The sequence below is a fragment of the Vidua macroura genome, chromosome 1 (assembly GCF_024509145.1).
Source record: "Vidua macroura isolate BioBank_ID:100142 chromosome 1, ASM2450914v1, whole genome shotgun sequence".
In the NCBI taxonomy this organism is placed as follows: Eukaryota; Metazoa; Chordata; class Aves; order Passeriformes; family Viduidae; genus Vidua; species Vidua macroura.
Window position 1 is genome coordinate 103,308,616 of NC_071571.1, and position 25,111 is coordinate 103,333,726.

Below are 25,111 nucleotides of genomic sequence, written 5' to 3' on the forward strand. Positions count from 1 at the left end.
GAGGGGATGTTATTGCTCTCTAAAATTACCTGAAAGGAGGTGATAGCCATGTGGGGTCAGTCACTTCTCTGAAGTAACAAGTGACAGAAAAGGAGGAAATGTCCTAAAGTTGTGCTGAGGAGGTTTAATTTGGGTATTTTAAATTCCAGTCCTTTTTTTCCCCACATTCTTCTCATCTTTCTTTAACAGAAGCACCAAATCTTGACATTAGTTGTGTATCTCTGCTCTGAAGAAGCAGAGAAATCTACTGAAAGGTAGATTTGACTGTCACTATTTCTCTAGCACACACAGGACAACAGTGCATACTTCAAGATGTCCTGGTAAGCCTGTGGTTTCAGTTTTTTCTGTGTTGTGACTATTAGACATGAGACAGATTTCCGGTGTTCCTGTTTTCTGTTCACTTGGGAAGAAATTATCTGTTAACTCAACCCACTGGCTGAATGTCCATTACAGTCAGGTTAAAAAGTTGAGGGACACAATCAAATATTGTTCGAGTCTCCCAACAGATATGAATTTTAGTTTTGGTAAAAGACACAGTGCTAACTGGACATAATACAGTATCAGAAATTTACTGTATTAAATCCTCACCACATGGAAATCAGTGGCAAACCACCCTTCAATGACCACAATCTATCTAATAATTTCAGTATTTCAGTATTTCTCTGATTCAAGAAAGTCAAGAACCCCCCACTATCTCAGAGCAGCTGACACTCCTTTGATTTATGCTTGCCATGCTTGCACATTTATTTTGACCATCATGAAGAACCTACCAGGGAATAAAGGACCTCACAGCACCTGATGAGTTTAGTGTAAAAAGCTTTTTGGGCTCAGTGTTAGAAGGAAACAATCCCCACACACTCCCTGAAGAGTGGGAATGGCCTCCCTCTAACCAGGGCTTCTAAAGAACAGTGATGTGCAAACACAGTTGTGTCACTGCTCATCTTCCCCTTTTCTTTCCATCCTGTGATCCTTGATGGTTGTGCAGACCATTCAAATAGTCCATCATTAGATGCTAACATAGGTTGGGCTGACTGCTGAACTTCCGTATGAGACAAGGAAGCAGCATGAATAACCTTTTTTCCTTCCTCCCCTCTTCCCATATCCCACCACTAATGCCTGCTGGGTGGAGCAAGGGCACAAATAAATTGGTTTTGATTAATATAAAAGCTGTAGAGATAAAATCAGGAGACAAAACCCTCTTCATAGTATAATGGATGGAAAGCAAACAGGTTTCCTGAAAATTTTATGATTTCCAATGAATTATAAAACACATTCAAGCACTCAAATAAATGTCCTCTTAAATGCAATAGTTTTTAATTTTTGGTACAAGAGACTGAGATCCCAATCTGCCTATATACAAACAGCACAGAATTACAAAAAGAAAGTTTATCTAAGTCAAATTTCTTAATTTTTATTAAATTCAAAAGCTGCAGAAAAAAATCACAAGTTTCTAAAGTACAAATAAAAACAAATCAGCTAAAATAAAATGGTTGTCAAGTTAAAATCCACTTCCCATAATTTTCCCTTCCTTGCTATTGCCCACAGTATCATCTGAACTCCTAGAAGTGCTTTAGAAATTCATTTTATCTTTCCAATAGGATTGTAAACTTTAAGTTTACTATTTAAAAAAATGAACTGTTTAGGCACAAGGTGGCAGAAGACATAAGCACAAATATCAACCACGCTTTCCTTAATTTTTCAGTAGAAATCCAGGTGTGCTACAGGCCTGCATGGCATTGAATTCAGAATGTCAGAGCTTATTCAGTGAATTAAGGGTTTTTTTTGTGTGTATATGTGTGTGTGTTAACAGTTGGTTGTGTCTTTTTTTCTCCCATAAAACAGAGAGAATCTGTTTAAGTCAGTGGTATACTTTAGTGTTCAGTGCCAGTTCTGGCTAGAAGAGTGGCAAAGGTGACAAAATGGGTTCCAGCACCAGAGAATGCGAAGTAGAGAAGCTGTAGTGTGAAAAAGACTGGTTCATACTTGTGTTGTCAGTGTAACTAATAGTCTGGCGACCACCTGCTAAGAGAGCATGACAAGCAGTCACATGCTATTTGAAGATATCAGCTGGGCCAGGTCATCAGCTACTCTCCCAACTGTGCAGTGACCCAGGTGAACAACTAATGTCTGCTGCTCTTCCAACTACACCTAAAGGAACTGTCAAACAGAAAATTAAATCATAACACAATTAACACAAGTGTTGTTCCATATTCCAGATTCTACCTTTTACCCATCACTTGATACTTGCCATTCTAATAACAGGTGCAGTTCCACTGTCATTCATAAATACAAAATTTTATTTGCACTTCATTAGTTTAGAAAGACCACAATGTTTTTCAATACCACAACATTCAGGACACACCAAGTTATTCAAATATGTATCTACTGATTTACCACAGCTAAACTAAACAGTGCATTTAATAAAAGATATACCAAAGATATAATTCACAAGTTCATTATCAGACAAAATCCTAACACAGTATTTGCTTGATGGGAATAATTTCCACCATTAGGAAAGAAAATAATTTTACCTTAGGTTCCCTTTCCCCATCCCTACAGATGTCCAGACAAAAATACACATATATATTCCTTAACACAGGAAAATGTATCATCTTATTTTTTTTTTTTCTCAAGAATTTGTCTAGGACAGCAGCATTGCTTTTTTATACTTTTTTTAGAGCTTGATATATCTCCATTCTTTTATTGAAACTTAATGATTCTTGTAACCAAATTTATGTTTATGCAGAAAATTATATATGTTTTTTCAAAGTGCAATCTTAGATCTGCACCAGGTGTGTGTGATGTCTCGGTACACAAAGAAAGGGTGCAGCATTAAACAAAATAAATAAAAGACTGCCAAAAATTAAACTTAGCTTTTCAACAAATTCAGTCAGCAGAGGATGCTACAGCCAAAAAAGTTTTCACTACATTAAAAGGAAACATAATGTTGATTATGGAAGCTTTGTACATAAAGTCCTCTGTTTTTAAAAAATTTGTCTTTAAAATAGTTAGCAAAGCACCATATACTTATCTTCATACCAGAAGAGCTTCTGCCTGCCTGTTTATAATAACAAAGAACTATTACAACATTTATGTCAAGAATAGGTATAGATTTAATTTCTCCTCCTCAACTGGATGTGTGGCAAACCCCCACCAACTGTACAGTATTTATAACACTGGGGCAATGAATGAAACATCATTGTGAGGGAGAGGGGTAATAATTAAATGTTATAGTTGAATCCTACATAGGATCGCATATTTGCATATTTACAAGTTAGTGTGTAGCTCTGACTCGAATAACAAAGTGCAACGAGAAACTGCCAAATGATTGTAGTGCAGAGTAGTACAGATACTTTCTTTACCCTCCTGGTCATATTTTTCACTCTGGAGGAAGTAAAAAGTCAACAGCAACGGACATGTGGCCTTGGAGGAGGCAGTTCTGGTGGGATTTCTGGCTCTGGTTGCAGGGACAGGATACTGTTGGACAACTCATTTCTTATAACATCCAGTGGCATCTTAAAGAAAAGAAAAATCACCTGTAAACAGTCATCTGCATAGAAAGAACTCATTTCAAGAGTTCACTGACAGACAAAGCCTCAATTTCAGGGTCTTTTGGGTCTTATTAGTGAAATGCAATGGTCAGCAGTCTGTGAACTGCATCATGCCCACTATGTATCATTCAAAAATTTCACCTGACAATCTGTACTTGCTCTCTGTCCTCCCAAGCATGTGCAGTCATTATTTAAACACTGACCATTTGTGTGACCAGAGGAATACTACCACCCGAGTATTTTACCTTTTTCAGAATGTCATCAACAAGTTTTAGAAATATTTCATCCACATTAAAATTATCCTTGGCACTTGCTTCACAGAACCGCATCCCAGTTATTTGCTGTGCAAACTGATGGGAGAGAAAATAAACTCCATGAAGATACATGCAAACAGCGACAGATAGCAAATATATCCTCCTCATAAAACCTTAAAAGAAACCCAAACACGGAACTTTCCCCAAATCTGAGATGGAAGTCTAATTCAATTAATAATCCTGAATCTGCATGGTAGAGAAAATATTGCAACATATAGTTAATTTTTGCTTAAAATAGGTTTATTGGAAAAGTACTCCGCATTTTTCCAGACTTAATTCATGTATTCAGTTGACACGTATTGCTGCAGACTGCCAAAAAGGAAGAACTTCTCAGAACAGCTAATCTCAACTTTATTATTCAAAATCTGGAAAAGGGAAGTACAGATGCAGAAGTTTGGAATAAGCCTTCACTTCCAAATGTTTGTGTATGCCCATACTGACATCATTCTGGTCAAGACAGTGCTGAGTATCACACTACAACAAACATACTCTCTTGACAGCTTCCTTAACACTTTTGGGGTTGCAAGAGAAGAAAAGGAACATGAAAACAAAGGTAAGCCAAGTAATCAAAGCAGGGCTGTTGCCTGTCTAAAAATAGTACTGAGAAGCAAACATCTGAAAGAAGGCCCACAAAGATTTCCTGACTAGAGATCTCCATTTGTGCTTCAAGTCTTCAATACGTCCCCTTTCAGAGCCCAAAAAGTAGTAACCCCTACACTACTGGTACAGTGTAAGCTGACTTGTAGCTTACTCTTTCTTTAGACCGACGACACACTACTCCAGCAGGAACACTTACAACTGCACGTTACATACAAACACACACCACATGGGTTTTGTGAGACCACCACCACCACTCTCAATATGCTCCCTGCATCCAACAGTCTGAACAAGAGCAGCCACGGACCATCAGCAGCAATGCCACAACAGCTTTGCCTCTAGATCTGTCCTTACCTTCTCTCCCTGCTGCCGAGTAATCTCTCGATCAACTTCACAGTCCAGTTTATTTCCAACTAATAGAAGCTCTGCATCTTCTGAAGCATACTGCAATTAAAACATTTCTAATTAACTAAACCTAGAAACATAAGATTTTGTAATGCAAACACAATACAAAAAAAGGGCAATTCCACTACTAAATAAGGAACCACACTGACACACTTTATAGGTAAATGTTCTTCCCAAACATTATTTCAAAAATTTTCAAATTTTAAATTCAGTTTTTAAAACATGTTTGAAGAACTAGCTGCTCTAGTTTATCTAAGAATGAACACAATGACCTTATTTCACAGACAGGAAACCAACTCCCCTTCCCCCACTGCAAATGTAAATGAGCAATGTTACAGATTTTCACTGACTCTTCTAACTGGGACAATTCTAGTTCAAGAAAGCAGGAATGGACAACTATTTTGCAAGCAAAACACATCAATGTTAAGTCCTGGCTAAAAGTAATCGGTGAAAAGTATCTGACAGTAGTTTATTAATCCTAAACACATGCTGTAAATTTCTTTGAGGGGAAAAAATCATTGTTAAAAAAAGCATATAAAATGAAAACACTTAAGGCATACCTTATCAATCATTTTCATCCATTTTGGTAAATCATCAAATGTTTCCTTCTTGGTGATATCATACACCAAAATAATTCCCTTGGCACTTCTGTAATAAGCTGAGGTAATGCTGTTGAATCTCTCCTGACCTGCTGTGTCCCTAAGAAGCAGCAGCAAACAGTGGCACAAATATTTCACCAATTTGCAAAGTACAGAATAACTTTGTTTACATTTTAACAATAACACTCCCACATTCATTAGAGACACTACATTTCCTTCCATATGTGTGAATTTCAGGAAAAAAATTGGAGCAGTACTTTCAATCATAAAAAGTTTTCATATTAAAACTATTTATCCCATACTAATGTCACCAAGAAAGGCCACCAAACATTTCTGAGAGTGAAGCTATCCAATGAAAATGTACCAGGAGATAAAGCTGGTTTTGTGTTATTGGGTTTGTTGTGCGTTTTGTGGACTTTTGGTTGGGTTTGAGCTTTCAGACTCTTTTTGGATCAACCACAGCAATTCAGCCATGGTTCTAAAACTACTGCAAAACCTACTGGCACAGAAGTGAATGAAAAGAGTGAGCAATCACTAAGTGGTACAACTTTTGCACTAGAGACCTGGCTTTCACACTTACAACTATTTATCTGAGGTGTGCAAGTAACATTTCCATGCTCACTGTCAGCACTGTAGGTATTTCAGACAGGGTGTATTCACACTGGAGAATAATTTCCAGTAACGACACTAAGTCACCCATACTAGCTATGGCTTCTGTTCCAAAGAAGATGAGACAGAAGAGTTGTTTTTTACTGAACCATGAAAACTTTTGAACTGCTTTTAATCACATCATCAAGCCTGCCTAGGGAAGATTTTTTGGCAGTTATGCTAAAAAAAATAGCTGGTGCATATCCTAAGTCTTAAAATGTGACTTGCATCTCAATTGGAAAGTAGGTTATACGGTGTTCCAAAGTGATCAAGCATTTGCTGCTGGAGTTCAGCCCCCAAAGTCAATGGATAATTTTGAAATTTCACTGTTAGAACAAGTCAAAAGATGGATCAAAATTAAGAGTAGAGGGAGGAAAATTGTGTGCATGTGTGTTGGGATTCAAAACTTCAAAATTAATCCTCTTCAACAGTCACATTTTAGACAAAAGGAGGAGAATGGATTTGGGAATGAGATTAACAATGGAGACCTGAAACACTTGTTACAAAAGAAAAAAAAAGTCACGTTCACAAAATGCCACATTGATTGTCCTGAAGATTTAACTCCTTTCAGGTTCTATACACAAGCAGTACAATAGACTACCACAATCCTATCTTACTCTGCATAAAATCTTTAGGAATTTCAAGCAAGTTTCAAAGTGAAGTATTAACTTGCCCCTGAAACTGCCACAAGTGTACTTACTTGATAGCAACAAATATTTGCTAGTGATTTTACAAAGTAAAGCAGAGTCCACTAGAAAAAGATTAGCAACCTCTGCTTCATAGCCTGTGGAAACATAATGTCTTATACTTCACTGCAAGCCAATGACACTGCAACACAGGGCAAAAAAGAACAAATTCATATTGCACCCATTTTTGGTTTATTTTTATTCAAATCTCACTCTCAGAATTTCAGAATTACATTCATATAAACCTCTGGGACCCTACAGAAAAAGAAAACAGATAGCCTGTTTCAATAAGGTCAAGCACCAGTAGTATTGCAGACCAGTTTTAGATGGTTAATTGGTTGTATTCTTTTCACTAATGAGGCATTTTTTGTAAAGCAGTACAAGTTCTGGCAGCTGAAATTATATATATATATATAATATTAATCAGAGCAAGTAACTCTACATTCTTTTCCATTACTTTTTAGTTACAGCCAGATTAATTTTTGGAAGGTCCTTTGGAAGTTCAGTCTGTTAAAAAATGAATAATTTTAGTATGAACCGTTGATTTTCCACATATGGATAACATTGCTTTAGTGCTTATGAACAGAACTCTCAGAATTATGACCTCGCAGAGCAGCCTTGTGTCATCTGTTGCTAGTCCAGCCTACTGATGAAGTGTATTAGGGGTGGGGGACCTTTAGTTCCATCATTCTGAGCACAAATAACTACATGGCAGGTGGAAGGGCATATCTCACGTGGGAGAATACACCAATTCTATCTTTGTTCAGAGCGATGGGAAAAGTTGCTTTTTGGTTTTGTTTGACAGTTTGTTTTGCTGGCCAGTCTTTTCCCTCTTTTCTATGCCCCTAGTGGAAAAGAGAAATAAAGAGGGTATTTCAGAGTCACCTGTCTGTGCCTTCAGGTGAGTGCTAAGGACCTTCAGCAACTCCATCACGGGGTACCAGATCACTGAGTGCATACATTATAAAAACAGAGGAGAAACAAACACTACCCTCCCTGAAGGCAGTCAGCAGTGTACTGGATAAGTAGGCCATGAAGAGAACTATGCAACATTACAAAACTCTCCCACTCCAGCTATCTCCAACCCCACACTTCCCCAGCCCTGCTGAGTGATCTACCTCCAAGTCCACCTGGTACTATCAGCTTCTCCTCTCTCCACAACACCCTCAGGCTCTTTAAAAGTTTACAGCATTCCTAGGCTGCTGCACCCTGTGCTCCCGTTTGTGTAGGTCCTTCACCCAAATGTGTCAACCTGAAGTCTGGCTTGCTTCACCACATGCTGTGGCCAGCTCAGAACACCCATGGACAGCCTGGCTGCCCACTACCTATAATAAATGGCCAGATGACCACTGACTGTCACCTGGTCATGCCAACTCCAGTGGATTATGGCTGACTTTCTTTGCATTGCTTGAAGTCACTGACTCCCCCATATTTCACCTCTCCTCCTGCAGCAGGTGGAAATGAAACCAGTCAGCAGGTGTCTGATTGTGAGCATGATATTCTAACCCTTATTTCCTTTGAAAAGTGGAAGAAAATAAGCTGAATTTGCTGTCTCTAACATTACCCTTACACTGTATTAGTCTTCAAACTGTAAGGTGAAAGTTGGAAAACTATTTCTGCAATAAGTAAGTTTAAAATGCAACCCCAGGCTACCTAAGTAAACTGCAATTTGAGTATCAAGTTATCTTTAGCATGGAAAATCTTCTACTAGGTGCCATCATATTTTTCATGAAAATGTGCAGCAAATTCTTCAAGTGTTGAGGAAAAAATGACCACCACTAATGCAGAGCTAACATTAAAAGTACACCCAATTTCAAATGCCTTCTTCTAATGTGCAGGGCTGGAGCAATTATTCTTGCTATACTATTTTCATGGATGCATTCACTCCTGCAGTTGGAGTATTTTAGTAAGGATAGCTATTTAAGCTCTAGTGGAAAGCTGGAAGAAGGGATGACCACTGTTTAACACCCATGACTTTCATGAGTGATACTAAGTGCTACTAGTTCTTTATTTGCTTTGCTCAGAATCAACACAATAGCAGAAGACAGTTCAATTTAATTCCAATTAAATTAAACTCCAGAAGTTCATATAAGAAGTTGCTACAACTTAAACAATGACTTGGCATAACTGAAAAAACGAAAAGATTACTTTTTTTTTTAATGCTAAAAGTAGTTTTCTTCTGTTGATTTTTTTTCCAAGGAAGTTTTCTAAATGAAAACCATTGGTCTTTCTAATCTGTAATCAGAAACATACAGTGTATGACACCTCAACCAGCTATAATCTGCAATTAAGAGAATCCAATGGCTTGACTGTTTTTTGCTTCCCAAACAGAAACCAGACATCACTCAAAAAATACAAACATACAACAAAGAAAAGCAAATAAAAAAATCACATAAAGCCCATTTTCAAGTGTTGACTGTCATGTTCTATGGTAGACTGCATAAAGCACAATACAAATACAGTTAATCTTAATTAAAATATCTTTGGATAGTTCCTCTTTTACATGAATGTTCTCTGTGTCTATCCAAACCAGCTGAAACAAACACATGGACAGACTCAAAACTGTCTCTGGCTCTCTAGTTAAATTAATTTTTTATGAGTGGCGGTATAAAGTGGCAATAGAAGTAAAAATATTTTGAAACTTACATAAAAACTTAACATTAATTTAACACTTTTACATGCTCTATGCTTCTATGGAACCTACAGGTAGTATTTTAAAAAATGCTTGAAGGTAATTTTAAAGGTTAATTTGACTTGTCAAACAGATTTTTTTCCTCCCATAAACCACAAATATTATTTAAGACCTTTATTATGTAAATAACTTCTTTCAGAGGTACTGAACCAAAGAAACAACATTCTTATACATTCTAGAACAGGGACTTCCCAAGACAACTGTCTCTTAGAAAACAGAGCAGGCAGAATGTGAATTTTTTATGAGAATTCATCGCTTTAAAACACCTTCAGGAGCAAATGAAGCTTGTTTTGTTCCCAACTCGCTGGCTACCTTGAGCATTAAACCTGCAGAGGTATCAGAAAGCTACCCAGCAAGGAACTGGGCGCAGTGGCAGGGCAGCACTGCTTCCCACAACCAGCTCCTTCCCTTCAGAGGGGAAGTTGGAAGTGACTGTGTCAGCTGCTTGTGTCAGAGACTGCCCAGATTACTCAGCTGAGAGGGTACAGTCAGACACCTTCCTGTCCTGCTTCAAAGCATCAGTGAGGGCTTCCTATTATTTGGTCCAGTTTTCCAGCTTTGAAGAAGCACTGATTCACAGATGCATGGATTTACCTGGACACTCACACTATCCAGTAGTTCTGGTTACTCTACCTCATGACTTGAGCTGCATGCAGGTATTACTTCTCACAAGACACAGGAGCTTGTGTCAGCCTAGAACTGCACGGCAGAAGCTGATTTACTGTATCCTAACACTTTTGGCAACCCAAGGGGCACTACTAACTGTTCCAGGTGGCACAGAAAAGGTGGATACTACCCTGTGTCCTCAGTGAAGCGCTATCATTGCATAATCTAAGGAGTAGAAGGTCGTTTCCTGACTTGAAGTCAGGGAAATCAGGGAAGCAGGGACCAGACAGGAAGCTAGAGGTGAGAGCAGATGCCTCTGTGATCCTCAGGGCACAGTTCCCCATTATGAAAGGAACAGAGGAGACAAGTCCTTTTGTATTCTACCCTCCTAACAGCAGCAGGTCTGAAACCTGCATTCAAAAGGACATCCTGCACACCTAATCTAATCACTAGAAATATTCAACATTGTACTGTTTTAATGTACCTTTTGATAATCTCAAGTGGTAGAGCTTTGTGGAAAACACTCTGCTGATAGTGGTTAGGGGACAGACAGGTCAAGTGACCATAAAAATACTGAAGTAAACTTTTTAAAAACCATTCTTGTTTAACTCTAGAAATAGAATCAGATTACTAAAAATAAATAAGCAAAATTTCATACTTTGAAATGTAACTTTAGTCATTTTAAGAAAACAGGTAAGTGTAAACTTCAGAAATTACCTGTTCACAATAAAACAGGTCATTTTTGTAGTAAAGTTACTGCAATCAATGTATATAACACTACCAGGAAGTATGAGGCAGCCTAAATTCTGTCACTATGTAGGTATGAAAGGAGCCTGACTTATAATCAGCCATGCAATTGAAGTCTGCATTTCCAAACTTCCTTGACTTGGTAAACTTCTCTCCTCTTCAATCCAACAACTGGAGGTACAAGAAGGAGCTGAGGGAGCTGGGGTTGTTTAACCTGGAGAAGAGGAGGCCCAGGGGAGACCTTGTCATTCTCTACAGCTGCCTGAAAGATGGCTGTAGCCAGGTGGGGATTGGTCTCTTCTCCCAAGTAATAGGGAACAGGACAAGAGGAAACAGCCTCGAGTTCCACTAGGGGAGGTTTACATTGGGTATTAGGACAAAAAAATCTCTTCACCAAAAGGATTGTCAAGCACTGGAACAGGCTGCCTAGGGCAATGGCTGAGTCACCTTAGACATGCAAACATGACCCTTGGGGACAGGGTTTAGTGGTGGACCTAGCAGCACTGGGTTAATGGTTGGACTCACTGATCTTAAGGGTCTTTTTAAACCTAAATGATTCTGTGATAATAAGAGTTTAAAGGTAGGTCCAACAACATGTGTAACAGAATTCAGAATTAATTAGCAAAAGTCATGCTTAACTAATTGCTTTTCTGAAAAACCTGAAAGTATGCTAAGGCAGTTTTAAAGATTAAGTATAAGAACAACATTTTAACAGCCACTGTTGGAGAGAAAGTGAAACTTAGGAGCAGGATGTCATGTTCATGAATTTTATCATATTTTAAAATATTATCCCTTTACATTGTGTTTTCCTTACCATTTCAGTAAGGTTTCCCACAGGAGTAATTATCACATCTTAGCAATCTATCAGCTTTTAGATTCAATTTTTTAAAGTGTCCTATATCCTACTAGCATATTCTCAATATGTGGAAAATAATGGTTTAAACATCTCTTTTCCAAAAGTCTTCCCTCCTATAATATATTTATTCAACATGGGAATTTTTTTTTATAAGCTTAGTACATCTCACAGTAAGAATGCATATTAGGTATACATTAGCATCTCCACATCAGAATTTTTTGTTACCTCTGTCAGCTCCAGCAGACCCTGGCTAACAATTGCTGGCTCAACTGCCAGTCTTGTGGTCATAGGTTTCCAAACAGGGACAGATGAATGAAGACATGCCACTAACATTCAAGTGTTAGGTGACGGATGAGACCAAAGATGAAGCAGCAGTTAACTCAGAGGGAAGCAAGACAGACACATGGTGTGACAGACAGAATTGATGGTGACCTGCCAAGAGGAGTTAGTAAACTGAAATCACTGCATCCACATAGTTAGGAAAGAAAAACTACCAGAATATCCCAAAAGTGTAATAAAAAGAATATTTAGAGCTTCCCCCACCTATGGATTGTTAGCAGCTTAAACAGCTTAACTACAATGCTAATTATGCATCACACACTGTTAATAAACCAAAGCTAAGCTTCTACATAGTAGTATATAAGATTAATGTATAGAACATAGCTGGTTTATTCTCTCATAATTATGTTTATGTATTGTACTACTCTGCAAAACAAAGAATGTTTATCTCAATAATTTCTAAGCAATAAAAATAGTATTAATCACTAACATGGAGAACCACTACCAGAAATCATGTAGCCTACTGCAAAAAGGAAGAGTTTAGCTCAGACATTGACCTTTCTGTAGTAGGACATCAGTACCAGTAGAGTCTTATTTGCATGGGATTGCTTTATTTTTCCATGCTGTTTAGAGTGGATATGATTTACTTAAGTCTTGAATACCCTTCACTTTGAAGTTCTTTAAAAACAGTGTCAAAGAAACAGCACTGCCTATACTAAGCTTCAGAAAAACAGCTTAGAGAATACTTCACAGTTGCTTTATAATTGCTGTTACAATGAAGGTCAGTTTTAATCAGTCCAGAAAAATAAAGAAAACAAAATATACTTTCTCTAATATCTATTTAACAGTCAACTTTTGTTTTTTTGTAGAACTCCTATTTCTTATGTAGGTGATGTCATTTTTCCAGGAAAAGAGGCTCAAGGCCTCTGTGATGCATTAATATTTCAGTAATTACATTCATGCCCTACTTCTAACTTTATCTCTCCTTCTCCTCCTTTCTCCCTCACAAAAATCTAAGAGCTATTTGGTTTGGTTTAAATCTTGTGGGAATGGAGGAGAGAATAGGGTAAGAGCTAAACCAGCTTATAACAGTTAATAACAGTATTAGACAAGCATATTAATTCATGCTAGAACATAAAAATTAAAACATATTGCTGGTTGCACGTTTGTTTTACTTACCAGATTTGTAATCTAATTTTCTTTCCTCTTAGCTCTACTGTTTTGATTTTAAAATCAACACCTATAAATAAAATACAGTAAACAGAAAAGGAGGAATAAGAAGCAAAAGTAATGAGGGTGCAATTATTTTTTTTTAATACGTGTTTTTTTTAGATCAACTTGTAACAGTCTGAACAAGCAGAAGGGTTTGCACCACTACATTGAGCTCAGGAACATCATGAGGATTTGACAACCACTAAATAACCTGTGAGCCATCCAATTTGGCAGCATCACAACATAAGCCTTCCACTTTGTGCAAAATCTCCAGCAGCAGGTAAACCCAACACAACAGTAAAACAACAGGCTCAGAATGATTGTTTTTCTCCTATTCACCTCGACTGTCAAGGACAAGCCTGTTCTACTTCCAACTGGTCCAGATGCCCTGGAGGCATGGAGCAGAACCAATCCCTCCACATCAGTTTTGCTGTTTGTGAAGCAGGAACAATATAGGTCTGGCTTCCAGAATGGATGCTTAGCATCTGAAAAGTGCTATAGTAAAGTGCTGGAATTGAGGTTGGTTTATGAAGAAGTTTATCAAGACTGTAATTTTTAAGTCCTGCAAATTAGAAAACTTCTTATATCCAAAGAGGGTATTTGACTTTTAAAATTTATTTTATACCTGTATGGTACTTTTATTCATCATCTCAAAATTCCAGCCACATTTTGAATGCATGCTAAATATCAAAGATAGAACCATGAAGACTTTGTTAAACAGAAAAATTTAACTTTTATAAAAAATATAATGCTGGCTAGCAACATGTAAGACATACTGTGGTCAAACAATACCTAGACACAAAAGATTACCAGCTTAACTACAAAAATATATCAGGGAATAAATGTCCTCAAATATCATAGATTTGTAGATTGTGATCTGTTCATTTTAGGATACATTTGTAAGAAGATTTTTGCTTCAGTTCATCCTTCTACACATCATCCCTCCTAACAAACCTAAATCAAAAAGGGAGGAATAAAAAGACATGAGAACATGGTTCAGACCTGTACACTTAAAACTCACACAAAAGTGTAGAAACATAATGTGTTGGAAACACTTTTACCATTTCAAATACAACTGTAAACTAAGAACAGGGATGAAACTGAAAAGGAAAAATGTTTTTTATTTTCTCTAACAAAAATGACACATTTTCCCAAAGACTATCCTTGGTAAAAGCTGTGTGTCCGTGCTGATATTAAGAATTGAGATTTAATTTAAACTTTGACAGGAGGGACTGAACTTGGCCATAGTTTGCAGAGCAGGTGGACATTTTTCAGCCAGATTAAATAAATGGAAGGATCACTGACCTTCATCCTCCTAAACAAATATCCCCTCTAACAGCTTGCAGTTGCACATTGCATATTGATAAAAGTAATGGTCATCACACCATGACATTTGTCCTCATTCTCCATGTCCTTAATAGTTTCTAGCACACTTAATCACCAATTCTTGGAGAGATATTCAGGACATGATGCCTGTACTTCACTTACACACATGTATCTCTTTCAAACCCTAGGAGTTAACATGTTAAACTGATTTGTACAAAAAACTCAAAACCTTTAATGCAAATTTTCAAGTATTCATATGCAAATTGATAAAAATATTCAAATTATTAAAATTTCAAAGAATTTATTAATCCTAACTTCAAGAAATCTTTTGTACACTTCTGAGAAGTGATTGTCTTAGTGCAAAAGCAGAAGAGAAATGATCCAGCTATGTTCTAGTATTCTAAGTGTGTGAAATGAGAATTTTTGTAATTCTATTCAAATAATATTTTTAAAGAAACACATACCCATTTCTACAGTTATAAGCCTTTACTCTATATAAATGCATTTAAACTGTAACATGGAATTGTCTTAATAGTCATAGCTTTGTCTACGAGATAGAACTTAACTGTAGTTGCTTGCCTCAAACTTCTGTCCTCAAGGAAGTTTGAATATAACTGCCCAGACATCTCAGTCCCAATTCCCAATCCTGCCATTCTGTCATACAGAACATACTATACGATTTGCCATTCATTTGATGTTAAAAAAAGTCTAAATCATCTCTGAGCCCAAGCTGAGTGTTAAAACCACCACAGGGATTTCATGTAAGTTTAGGTAACTACAACATGAAAATATTTTTATTTTTATAGAAGTGGTTTATAAAACCACTGCTGTCTTATATAAACCAAAAAACCAAAAAGCTTTTGTTATATTTCTAAAAATGAAATTAATTAACTATGGAGAAAAAACCCAACTGTTGTAATAAACCACATTTTCAAATGGGACTTCCTGGGACTAGAAGGTCCAATATATTAATAAAATGAAGTAGAAAAAAGACTACATATTAAAGAGATGGTTTCAAAATAAATAATATGTCAACAGCATTCTTAGTTTAAAGGCAGATCTTTATATTAATCATCTTAAAGTCATACCCTGTGATATTTCCCTACTGTGAAATTTTGCAAGGAATGATACAAACAAGTAACAGTTTTGGAAAAGCAGACAGGATCTTCTATAGAATTGTTTGAATCATTTAACACTTAAGTCAGACAGAGTGCCAGAACTCTTCAAAGGTTGCTCAATTACTTTTTATAATTAGTAATGCTCTGCAAGCATCAACACAATAGCAAAAGCTTCATGTCTGCCAATACTGAAGGAAAAAATCTGGCAGCTTTCCTTTTGTACACGAAGAAACAAATTCCTAAGCCTGTCAGGTTTCATTAGCCTGTTTCACCATAAGCTGCCAAAGCCAGTGCTTCGAGTTTATATACAAATTAGTAGTTCAATTAAAACAACAACACAATAATTTGTTTTCCACTTCAATTTCAAATATTGCATTGAGTTAAGAAAAAGGTCAGTGAAAGAAATTATTTAGCTTGACATATGTTAATGGAAATACCAAATGAAAAGTTTTGCTATCCATACAATTGCTCTGGCATGGTTTTATATATAGTTCAGTAAAACAGAAGAATCAACAATTACTGTTGACACCTGCATTAAATCTGAATAACATACCTTATAAAAAGAAAGCATTTTAAAAAGCTCTCTTTAGCTGCTACAATACCAGCAAACTATCAGTGGTTTGCATGCTACCTTGCATTTAGCTTGCATTTAAAGGCTGCTGGGCTAATTGTCATTGAATAACAAAATATACACATGCCAGGAAACCTGACAAGTGCATGTGCTTATGACCATACTGAAGCATGTCATTTGCCAGGTCACAGTGATGTAAGGGGAACAAAACGGCTCATTACAATCTCCCCTCCCATTAAAAATTCAGCCTTCAGGCTTGCATGGACAATAGGCAATCAGTAATATTCCAAAATTATTACACTCCGACAACAGTAAATCCAAATCACCATCTCTCTTTTTATGGGTTTTATAGATTAAAATAGTATGCGTTTTGGATGTCATATTTTGACCCTCATTTTTTGCTGGAAAGGCCTTTTTCAGGAGTCCAAACAAACATTCTACAAAAACTAATGAAAAAGGCACAAAAATACAGATCTCAGCCTTTGGTTTGGGTTTCTGATTTTGCATTTATTTGTTTGAAGGTGTATTAATTGAGCCTACAACTTAAAACTGCAGAAGAGCATTTCTCCTCTCCCCACAGGCTAGACACATGTAAAACAAGGCATTAAGGACAGCAACACTAACCTGGTGTAACACAAGTTAAGGATTTGCAACATTTTATTTAATGTGCACCATCGTTGTTAGTAGCACATGAACTTTGGAAGAAAAATTTACTTTGTGCAAAGAACATCTATTACAACATGGGCTCAACTGAAGCTATGCCTCCTCCAGGAAAAACAAAGGGCTACCAGGACAGAAGGGTTTAAAAGTATATTAAACACACAGCCAAACAACCTGTCTGCAGTCTTTCCAAAACTAAACAGCCTTAAACAGCCTTAAAAGAAAGAGAACAGAGACTCAAAATAGAAGCACACTAATGAAGTTCTAGATAAGGCCAAGTCACTGAGGATGACATCGCTTGTCAATGAACCAAACTTGCGACTGTTTCAAACTTGAGACTGAAATCCTACAAAAATGAAGCCTAGCCCAGAATTGACTACAGTAGATTAATTTCTCATCCCAAACAGAACTAGAGCTTATCTACCAAAGCACAAACTGAAATACACACAACTGGGTGCAGCCTTTCTCTTTAAAGCTAAAAGTATTTGTTTAGAAATAAAATAGTAAAGAAACTTCTTACAATGCATTTTATGTTTAAATTGGCAATCTTTAATTCCCTTTCATAAGAGACAGAAAAAGAAAGTGGAAACAGTTTTGCTTAATGCACATGGAGTGACCTTTCAGTGGACAAGATTTCCTGGTAACAAAGTTAATGGAAGAGCTGGGAAAACAGATGCAAATAGAGCACAAAAAAAACCCCTCTAACTAAAATCAATTCCAATGGATTCAATTTTCAGAGGCCTATTAGTGATTTACAAAAAGCAATTCAATCAGTGAAAGATAATCAGACCATGCTTAAAGAAACACAATCAGTTTAAAAATTCAGAGGTTATATACCAATTAAGCCTTAAAACAGACATATAATTTGAAGACTATGACAGGTTATTGAATCTGGTCATCTGACACCATTATGTAAAAAAATTTTCTTACTTATGCTACATTTGATTACTGAGATCACATGAGTTTTGAGGTAAAAACCATCTTTATTACAAAACATCCAGGTTACTGAAACCTATCCCAACACTGCCAAAGTCAATGAAAAGATGCTCAAGAGCATGCCTTCTGATTTCTATCATCTTGCTTGAGAGGGGGAAGCAATCAACAACAAAAGGCACATAGGGAAAAGGTTACAGAAACTGTTACCAAGAAAAAATACCCCAAACCATTCTGTCTTATTTTAATCAAACTCTAGGACAAGCAGTTAGCTTTTAAAAGAGACCAAAGTGGAAATGCCTCTTTCAAAATGCATGTTACAAATAAAAAAATTTCAAAGAAGAGCTCTGGAATCATTTAGTGCTAAGCCAGATTTAAGTATGTTTGGGGATTATTTCAGAGGCAGGTGAAGTATGTTGTCCATAGAGCTTCAAGTGTGTAATTCTAGAACGATTAACATGGAGACATTTGAGACTGCTTGCCTAAAATAAAAGTGTACCCATATCTCAACTGGCAACTGGGCTACAGACTAGAATGAAACAGATAACCAATTTTCTTTTTTTCTGTGTAATATACATGTGGTGAGTAAATGTTGAAGGTGTGGTCAAGTGATTTTTTTTTTTTTTTTATGTCCAATATACACCTTCTAAACGTTTCTGATGCTTGGTACTTCCCAATTCAGTGAGAAAGGAGGAAATTATCATTTCTTTACATTCTTGTGGACAATAAAATCATAGGGTGTTTCAGAAAACCTAGGCTTTTGACACTCTTTAGGATACTACGTTCAAAGCATGTATCAAAATGCTGGCAAACACAGTAAGTTGGAAGAGGAAATTGGAAGGAATAAGTCTCTCTGCAGCTTCATGAACAAGACTTCTTTCCAAACTTCTGATTGCAAAGCAGAAAAACACACTGAGTTACTGGTCAACAACTACCTGACCTGAAGTAAAAACTGCATGGAGAAAGAAAGGTTATTTCATGAGCAACATTACCCAGATATTTAGAAAGCGGAACCTATAAGCATTTTGTTTTGGGTATCAAGTTTCCCTCTCCTTGGGATATCAGCAGAAATAAGTTGTAAAAGTGTTGCTAACCAACTTCCAGAAGTCCCTGAGAATCATATGGCCCTATTTTCTTTTTTTTTTCTTTGCAAATGACACGCTCAGCTGTTCACAGCAGAGACTGAGCCTGACAGCTGCATTCCAGTCTCCTTGCAAACCTAACTCCCCATTTGACACCATTCAAGTGGCCTCTTCACTCTGCCTGTTGTTTTATTTGTGTATTCTCATATATGTCCTGGCTAGGGACTACAAGTCTCTCTGACAGACCTGTAGTGTTGATATAACCCAGGGCCTGAATATTGCTACCAGCTGAAGTTAACATCTAGTTTACAAATAAAAAAAAAAAAAAGTTCAACGTCAAATTTACTCTTTCTTGTAACCTCTTGTTAATTAAAAACCCCACACCTCCACAAAACCCTATTCCTAAACCCTAATAATTTATATTATCTACCTACCTTCTCCTGTTTAAAATTACAGTTTTCTTCACTTATGAGGATTCAAATGATTATGCACAGCAAACCATTGCTGACTATACCAAATGCTGTAAAATACACTTAATTGGCACATCTGGGGCAAGCAATGACTGGCCAGGTGTTTTCACTTGCTGGAGTCTCTATGTTGTCCATTACAAGTTACTACACTGCTCCTAAAGGTAAAAGGCAGCTTCTGGGGGACACAGGCTTCTGTTAGAATTTGCACCTCCAAAGACAAACAAGGAGGTTCATACATGCTCCCTAATTATCTTAAGGTTTTCTGTAAGACAAAACTGTTTTTCTCTGCGAGTTTCCAACCTCCTGCTCCTCTCTGTTTATAGTTTGGTAAGAAACCACAGCACACCATTAACAAGGTATTGGTATGATTTACACTATTCTGCACTAGTGAAAAAGCCAATACATAAAACCAGATGTATTAACATCCTGGATATGCAAAAGTAAGAACAGTCAATTCTCACAGAATTACTTATCCCTCATCAAAACTTCCTTCCTTTTTTTAATATAACAGCATGAATTTCTCGCGTTAAGAGCTATTTCTTGATTAAAGCAAGAACATCTTATTGTTACTTTGTCATGATGTGGTAAACTAAGAAACATCTATCTCTACTCTTTCTCCCCTCTCCCCACACCAAGTAAGCCTTCAGTGACATCTTACTGAAGGGGGGAAAAATGTTTAAAGAAAAATTGAAATTAATTATACTTGTGAGAGCCCACAAGCACACACAAGTGTATCAAAGAAAGGAATGTTCTTTTAGTTGACTCAGGATGATTTTCTGAAAATTTTTTATAGGTTGTTCTTCATCTCAGATTACATCAAACTACTAAATTTATTTTTAAGCCGTATTTTTGATTTACTGAAAAAAAATCAAATTATTAGTAAGCTACATACTATGTTTACAGTGCCTGTGAGAATACTGATTAGACAACTAAAAAGACTGAGCAGTAACTTAGCGGGCAGCTCTGAAAAATGACAGATACTTTAAAAGTGAGTAGTCTGATACTTTTAAGTGAAAATCGTTATGTTATATGACAAGCTTATGGGAATGAAACTGAACATTTATGTTGTTAGCCGCCATTTTTTAAGGATAAAGTGAATGAAGACAGGTTTGAATTGTGACAGAAACTTCAAACATACATATACATACATATAAAAATGCATATATGTATATATTCGTATACCATATGTAAATGTCTATATCCTAAAGGCAGAAGTTGCCTTACTTAAGAGCATTCTGATAGAAGACAAAGCTAAAGTTTTCATTATTGCTACTGTTCATTTCATGGACACTAGGAATTTTGCATGGATATGGGTATTTTAAAAATAAATAATAGGAAAAATACCACTTGGAAGGAAAGGCTATGGACCTCTGTAAATGTCAAGAGTTTCCGACTTCCATACCATTTCATATGAAGGTGAAACAAGGTCAAAGAGCATTCCTGTGAAGTCAAAGGAGTCTTGCACCACAATGCATTTACATGCCACTGATCTGGATCCCTCAGGCCCAGAACAGATCACAGGTCACTAAATGTGATCCACATTTAGTGGATCATTTACTGATCCACAACAACCCTTCCCATTACAAGCTCCACTATTATTTTGCTTGTAAACAAGGACAGAAGGAAGCTTTAGTGTTTACTACACACGATACTTTGGTTTCCTATGAACAGCTGCTAAAACAGCGAGCAAGGCACATAAACTGCACTGGCATTATCAAAGGCAATGACTCTTTCCTGGGATGATTTTAGACCTGGTGGAAAAGAGCAGAAGATAAGACGAGGTCACAAGAGACTTCACATACTGAGCCAGCATGTAAAAGAAAAGTTGAGGAGCCCAACTTGACTTGAAGGACCAGGACAATCAGCATCCTAAAAGGTGAGTCAGTGCAGGGCCTCACCTTTGGGAGAGCAGGAACCTCAGGTTCAGAGATAAAACTCAGAGAGAAGTGTAATGTCTGCAGAAAAATTAGATCGACAGGAAATACTGCTAAGTACAGGATTTCTGTAGATCTGCCATGGAAATAAAACAGCAGGGAGACTGGCAATGAACTAAGAATTGGTGGATTAGATAGAATATACAACCATGAAATGAGCAGTAGCTGGACAGATGCTGGGAAGAGAACAGAGGCCATTGAATATTTAATAAAGGGACTCTGATGAAAAGGAGTCCCTTTAAAAATATTTATATTAATATATAAATTTAACAACACGACAATGGAGATCTGAATAAGAATGTACTTCTTTTAGGATAAGAACTAGTTGAGGTGGGATAATGAGGTGGAAGAAGCAGAGGCAAACACTGTTTCTTCACCCCCATGCTTGAATCTTCTTACAGATGAGGCAATGAGTCTTTATCCACTACCCTTGGAAAGATCATTCTTCTTCACACCATATTTGGTGCACATTTTTTTAAATTGTCAATTCTGGAAAACCTTCAAGTGATAGCTTTGGATTCTGCTCCTGTGTGAATAACGCAGGCAACAAATAATAAATGAAGATCAAATTTTACTTTAAAAGTGTAGATTTATGTTTATTAATGAAGCTAATATGATCCAAATATTACCCCTGAACAAGTTATTATCCCATTATAGAAAGACAGGGGATTTGACACTGGCATGGAGAGAGTAATTTTACCTTCTTCAAAAATCAGTAAATATTTGAGCATAGTGGGTTTTCTCAGTGCTGTGTAAATAGCAGATTTAAGGAGACACAATATTCCGTGCAACTAATATAATGCCCAAAATAAATACATCAAAAGAATTTTAGATCAACAGCACATTGTGTGCTGTTATGAATAATAATCTGCCAAGCTATTTTTGAACACTTTCAAAGAAGTTCTGTATCTGAGTTGAGACTGAAGACATGTTGATGTGTTTTCATTACAGAATTTTCTTTACCAATCTGGCAATGTAGTCTCCTTAAACTAGCATTTAAATACTGTATCTTTCTTAACTGAATCCACACCTTCCCTGTCTGCAGAAATGCTCCACTTCTCTATAACATGGCACTATTATCAGCACTTAGGGGCAGAACACAGAAAAGGTCTTTGGACATTTTCAATTCTGCCACTGTCAGAAGAAGTCCTCTGAGTAGCTTCTGCTTTCATACAAAAGCTTAAGATGCTAAATGTTGTTCTTTTTGTCCTATACATCCACAGGTTTTAGTATAAAAGCATGAAAGTAAGGTTGAGACCAATAATACCAAGATAAGGAAGTAAATATGTATTCTAGCATTCCATTTTAAATACACCTTTGCTAATATAAAGTACATACAACAAAATGCAGTTTTTTGGTTGGTTACATGGCCTTTCCAAATTTAATCTCAAAGTATCTTCAGTTTATGTAACTGGATCAGTCACAGCATTTTCACTGATGTCTCAAAACTCATTCTCCACTTGCAAATTCTTGAAAACCACTGCAGTTAAGTGGTGACAAAGGAAGAGCTTTATGACTTCAACTGTGTATCAGAGGCTGAACTCAGGTTGTTTTGGAGTGTGGGTTATTTTCAATCTATATGAAATATAAATAGCAGAGGTTACTTTTTCTTACTTTATAGTGCAAAAAAATCAAGAGTACATGCTGACTGTGAAAAGCTCCTTCATTTAGCAGTCAAAAGATCTGGGGGAATCTCAACAGCTCTCAAGTTTAGTCTGAGGACCTTGAAAAAATGCCATTACTATCAAGTCCTTCTACATCTATTTTGGCACAAGTTGATTTCCCTATGCTGCTTTATGTTGGCACATTCTGTACAACAAACATTACGTAACCTTCTGTCTAGCAGCATATCACTACTTATTTCCTGTTTCTTCCCTAAAATACGGAAGCTTCTCTGCTTAAATCACTGTCTCAGTTGTTTAGGAAATCAGTTTTGTTGAAAAGGCACCAGCCTGGAAGTCTGGACCGGAGTCTAGACCACCTCCCCTCGCTTCCCAAGATTCACAGCAGGAAACTAACCCAAGTTACAGAAAGCAGCCCAGACTTGACTGAACCCTTAATGTGGGTCAACCTAAACAAGATGTAGGAGAGTTAACATCAATGTCCAGACCTGGAGAATTTATGAAGAATACATTCCTCTATTAATTGTACATTACTTGTACTATAAATTCAATTAATCTGTTAATCTGGACAAGTCATCAACATTTCTTCATTACAACACATCCCCTGAGTATTAATGCTTCTGAAACTGTCTTTCTAACTTCTACAAGGTTAAGTTGCCAACTTCAAACCAAAAAAACTTATCAACATAACAGTGCTAATCTGCACTACCAGATCTGGATTCTTAGCCAAGGAAGGAACTAAATAACTGGTAAAACACGCGTTAAAACAAAAGTATGAGTTACTGTGCATCATTTCGTTTACAGGAAGATAATTTTGGATAGTAATAACTCAGCTTCTAAAAGGCAATACAATCACTTTTCATCAGATGTCTAAATACCCTCACATTCCAAGCTACAATTAAGCTAAGCATACATATTTTCCAGTGACACAGATTTTAACAACCACCTTGCTGCAATACTCAAGAGTTCAACTCCAAGGATAGCACTCTAATAACAACACAGAATAACTAGCTTGTTTTCCTCCCTTTACACACTTGTGTATTAAAAGACAGCAGGCATTAAATTACCTCCGAGACTCGCAGAGATGACTAAATCATGAATAAGACAGTACACTATGGAACTGGGAGCTTGCTCTCTAGTTAGCTGCTTAAAGAGCCAAACACGCAGTGTTCTCAAGAAACAAAACCTCAGATCTAACATCACAGGGGGGTTCTTCACGAAGCCATAGCAGCCATCTGGAGTTAATCTGACTGCGGTCTGGAAGAGTAGTTGAATAACACTTTGGATGAGTATACAGAATACACACTGCAACTTTTCAACTCCTGAAATACTTCTGTCTCCTTTCACACAACATCTAAGACTTTAGCACAAAAACCTGCTTTACCAACCATGCCTATTTTTTTCTTTAAACTGTTTGCCGTTAGCAAGGCTGAAACAGGACAGCCAGCAGCTTCTCAGAACTCACAAAGGTAACTAGGACATCGACGATCTTTCCAAGAAGAGCTCTTGAAGTCTGGCACCAGCCAAGCCCCTGAGCTTACCACGGCCGAGGAACCCACCCGGGGACAACCAACCCCGCTGCCCTGGGCAGGAATGGGACGGGGACCACAGCGCGCCCCAGAGCGGGGCAAGGTCTGGGAGGGAATGCCTGGCAGGCGGGGAGCGGGCCCACACTCGGGGAAAGGCGGGACAGGGGCCGGGGAAGGGCGGCCGCCGCACCGAGCCCCGCGTTCCCACGGCCGGGCCCCGGGAGCACCGGGGGGAGGAGCGCCCCTTCCCCCGGGACGGGACGGGTCGGGACGGGACGCGCTCCCTTACCCACGGTGGACTTGCAGGCCTCGCAGAAGGTGTCGTCGGTGAATCGCTCCATAAGGCTGGTCTTGCCCACCCCCCGCGACCCGATGATGATCACCTGCAGCTTGAAGTCGGCCGGGCGCGGCGGCTGCTTCCTGCGGCGGGACTGCCCCCCCGAGAGCGCCGGCGACCCCGCCGCCGAGCCCGCCCCGAGGTCCAGCCCGACGCCCCCTGCCCTGCGCTGCGGCAGCCCCGAGCCCGGCTCCATCAGCGATGCATGCGGCGGCGCCGCGCTCCCTCCCCGCCCTCCCCGCCACCGGCGCCGACCACTGCGAGGCACGGGGAGGAGGGGGCAGCGAGGACGAGACGCGGCCGCCGCCCGGCCCTGCCCGAGGGGAACGGGAACAGC

The 25,111-nt window shown here is 37.9% G+C and overlaps 1 protein-coding gene across 1 annotated transcript; it reads right to left on the reverse strand.

Annotated features, from left to right (window-relative positions):
- Positions 1–1,292: 1,292 nt before the first annotated feature.
- On the reverse strand, positions 1,293–25,111 carry RAB12 (RAB12, member RAS oncogene family). The gene is made up of 6 exons (XM_053985546.1): positions 24,727–25,111; positions 13,160–13,220; positions 5,428–5,566; positions 4,817–4,906; positions 3,797–3,901; positions 1,293–3,515 (listed from the first exon to the last, which is right to left on the reverse strand). The coding sequence occupies exons 1-6, from the start codon at positions 24,968–24,970 to the stop codon at positions 3,402–3,404; spliced, it is 753 nt and encodes a 250-aa protein (XP_053841521.1). The 5' UTR covers positions 24,971–25,111; the 3' UTR covers positions 1,293–3,401.

Excerpts from the sequence above, each read along its gene's own strand:
- RAB12 (XM_053985546.1), bottom strand. The coding sequence starts at position 24,970 with ATGGAGCCGGGCTCGGGGCTGCCGCAGCGCAGGGCAGGGGGCGTCGGG. Across the intron at positions 5,567-13,159 it reads AAAATTAGATTACAAATCTG|GGACACAGCAGGTCAGGAGA; the intron begins GTAAGTAAAACA and ends GCTGCTTCTTAG. Across the intron at positions 3,902-4,816 it reads CTCGGCAGCAGGGAGAGAAG|TTTGCACAGCAAATAACTGG; the intron begins GTAAGGACAGAT and ends CTCTCCCATCAG.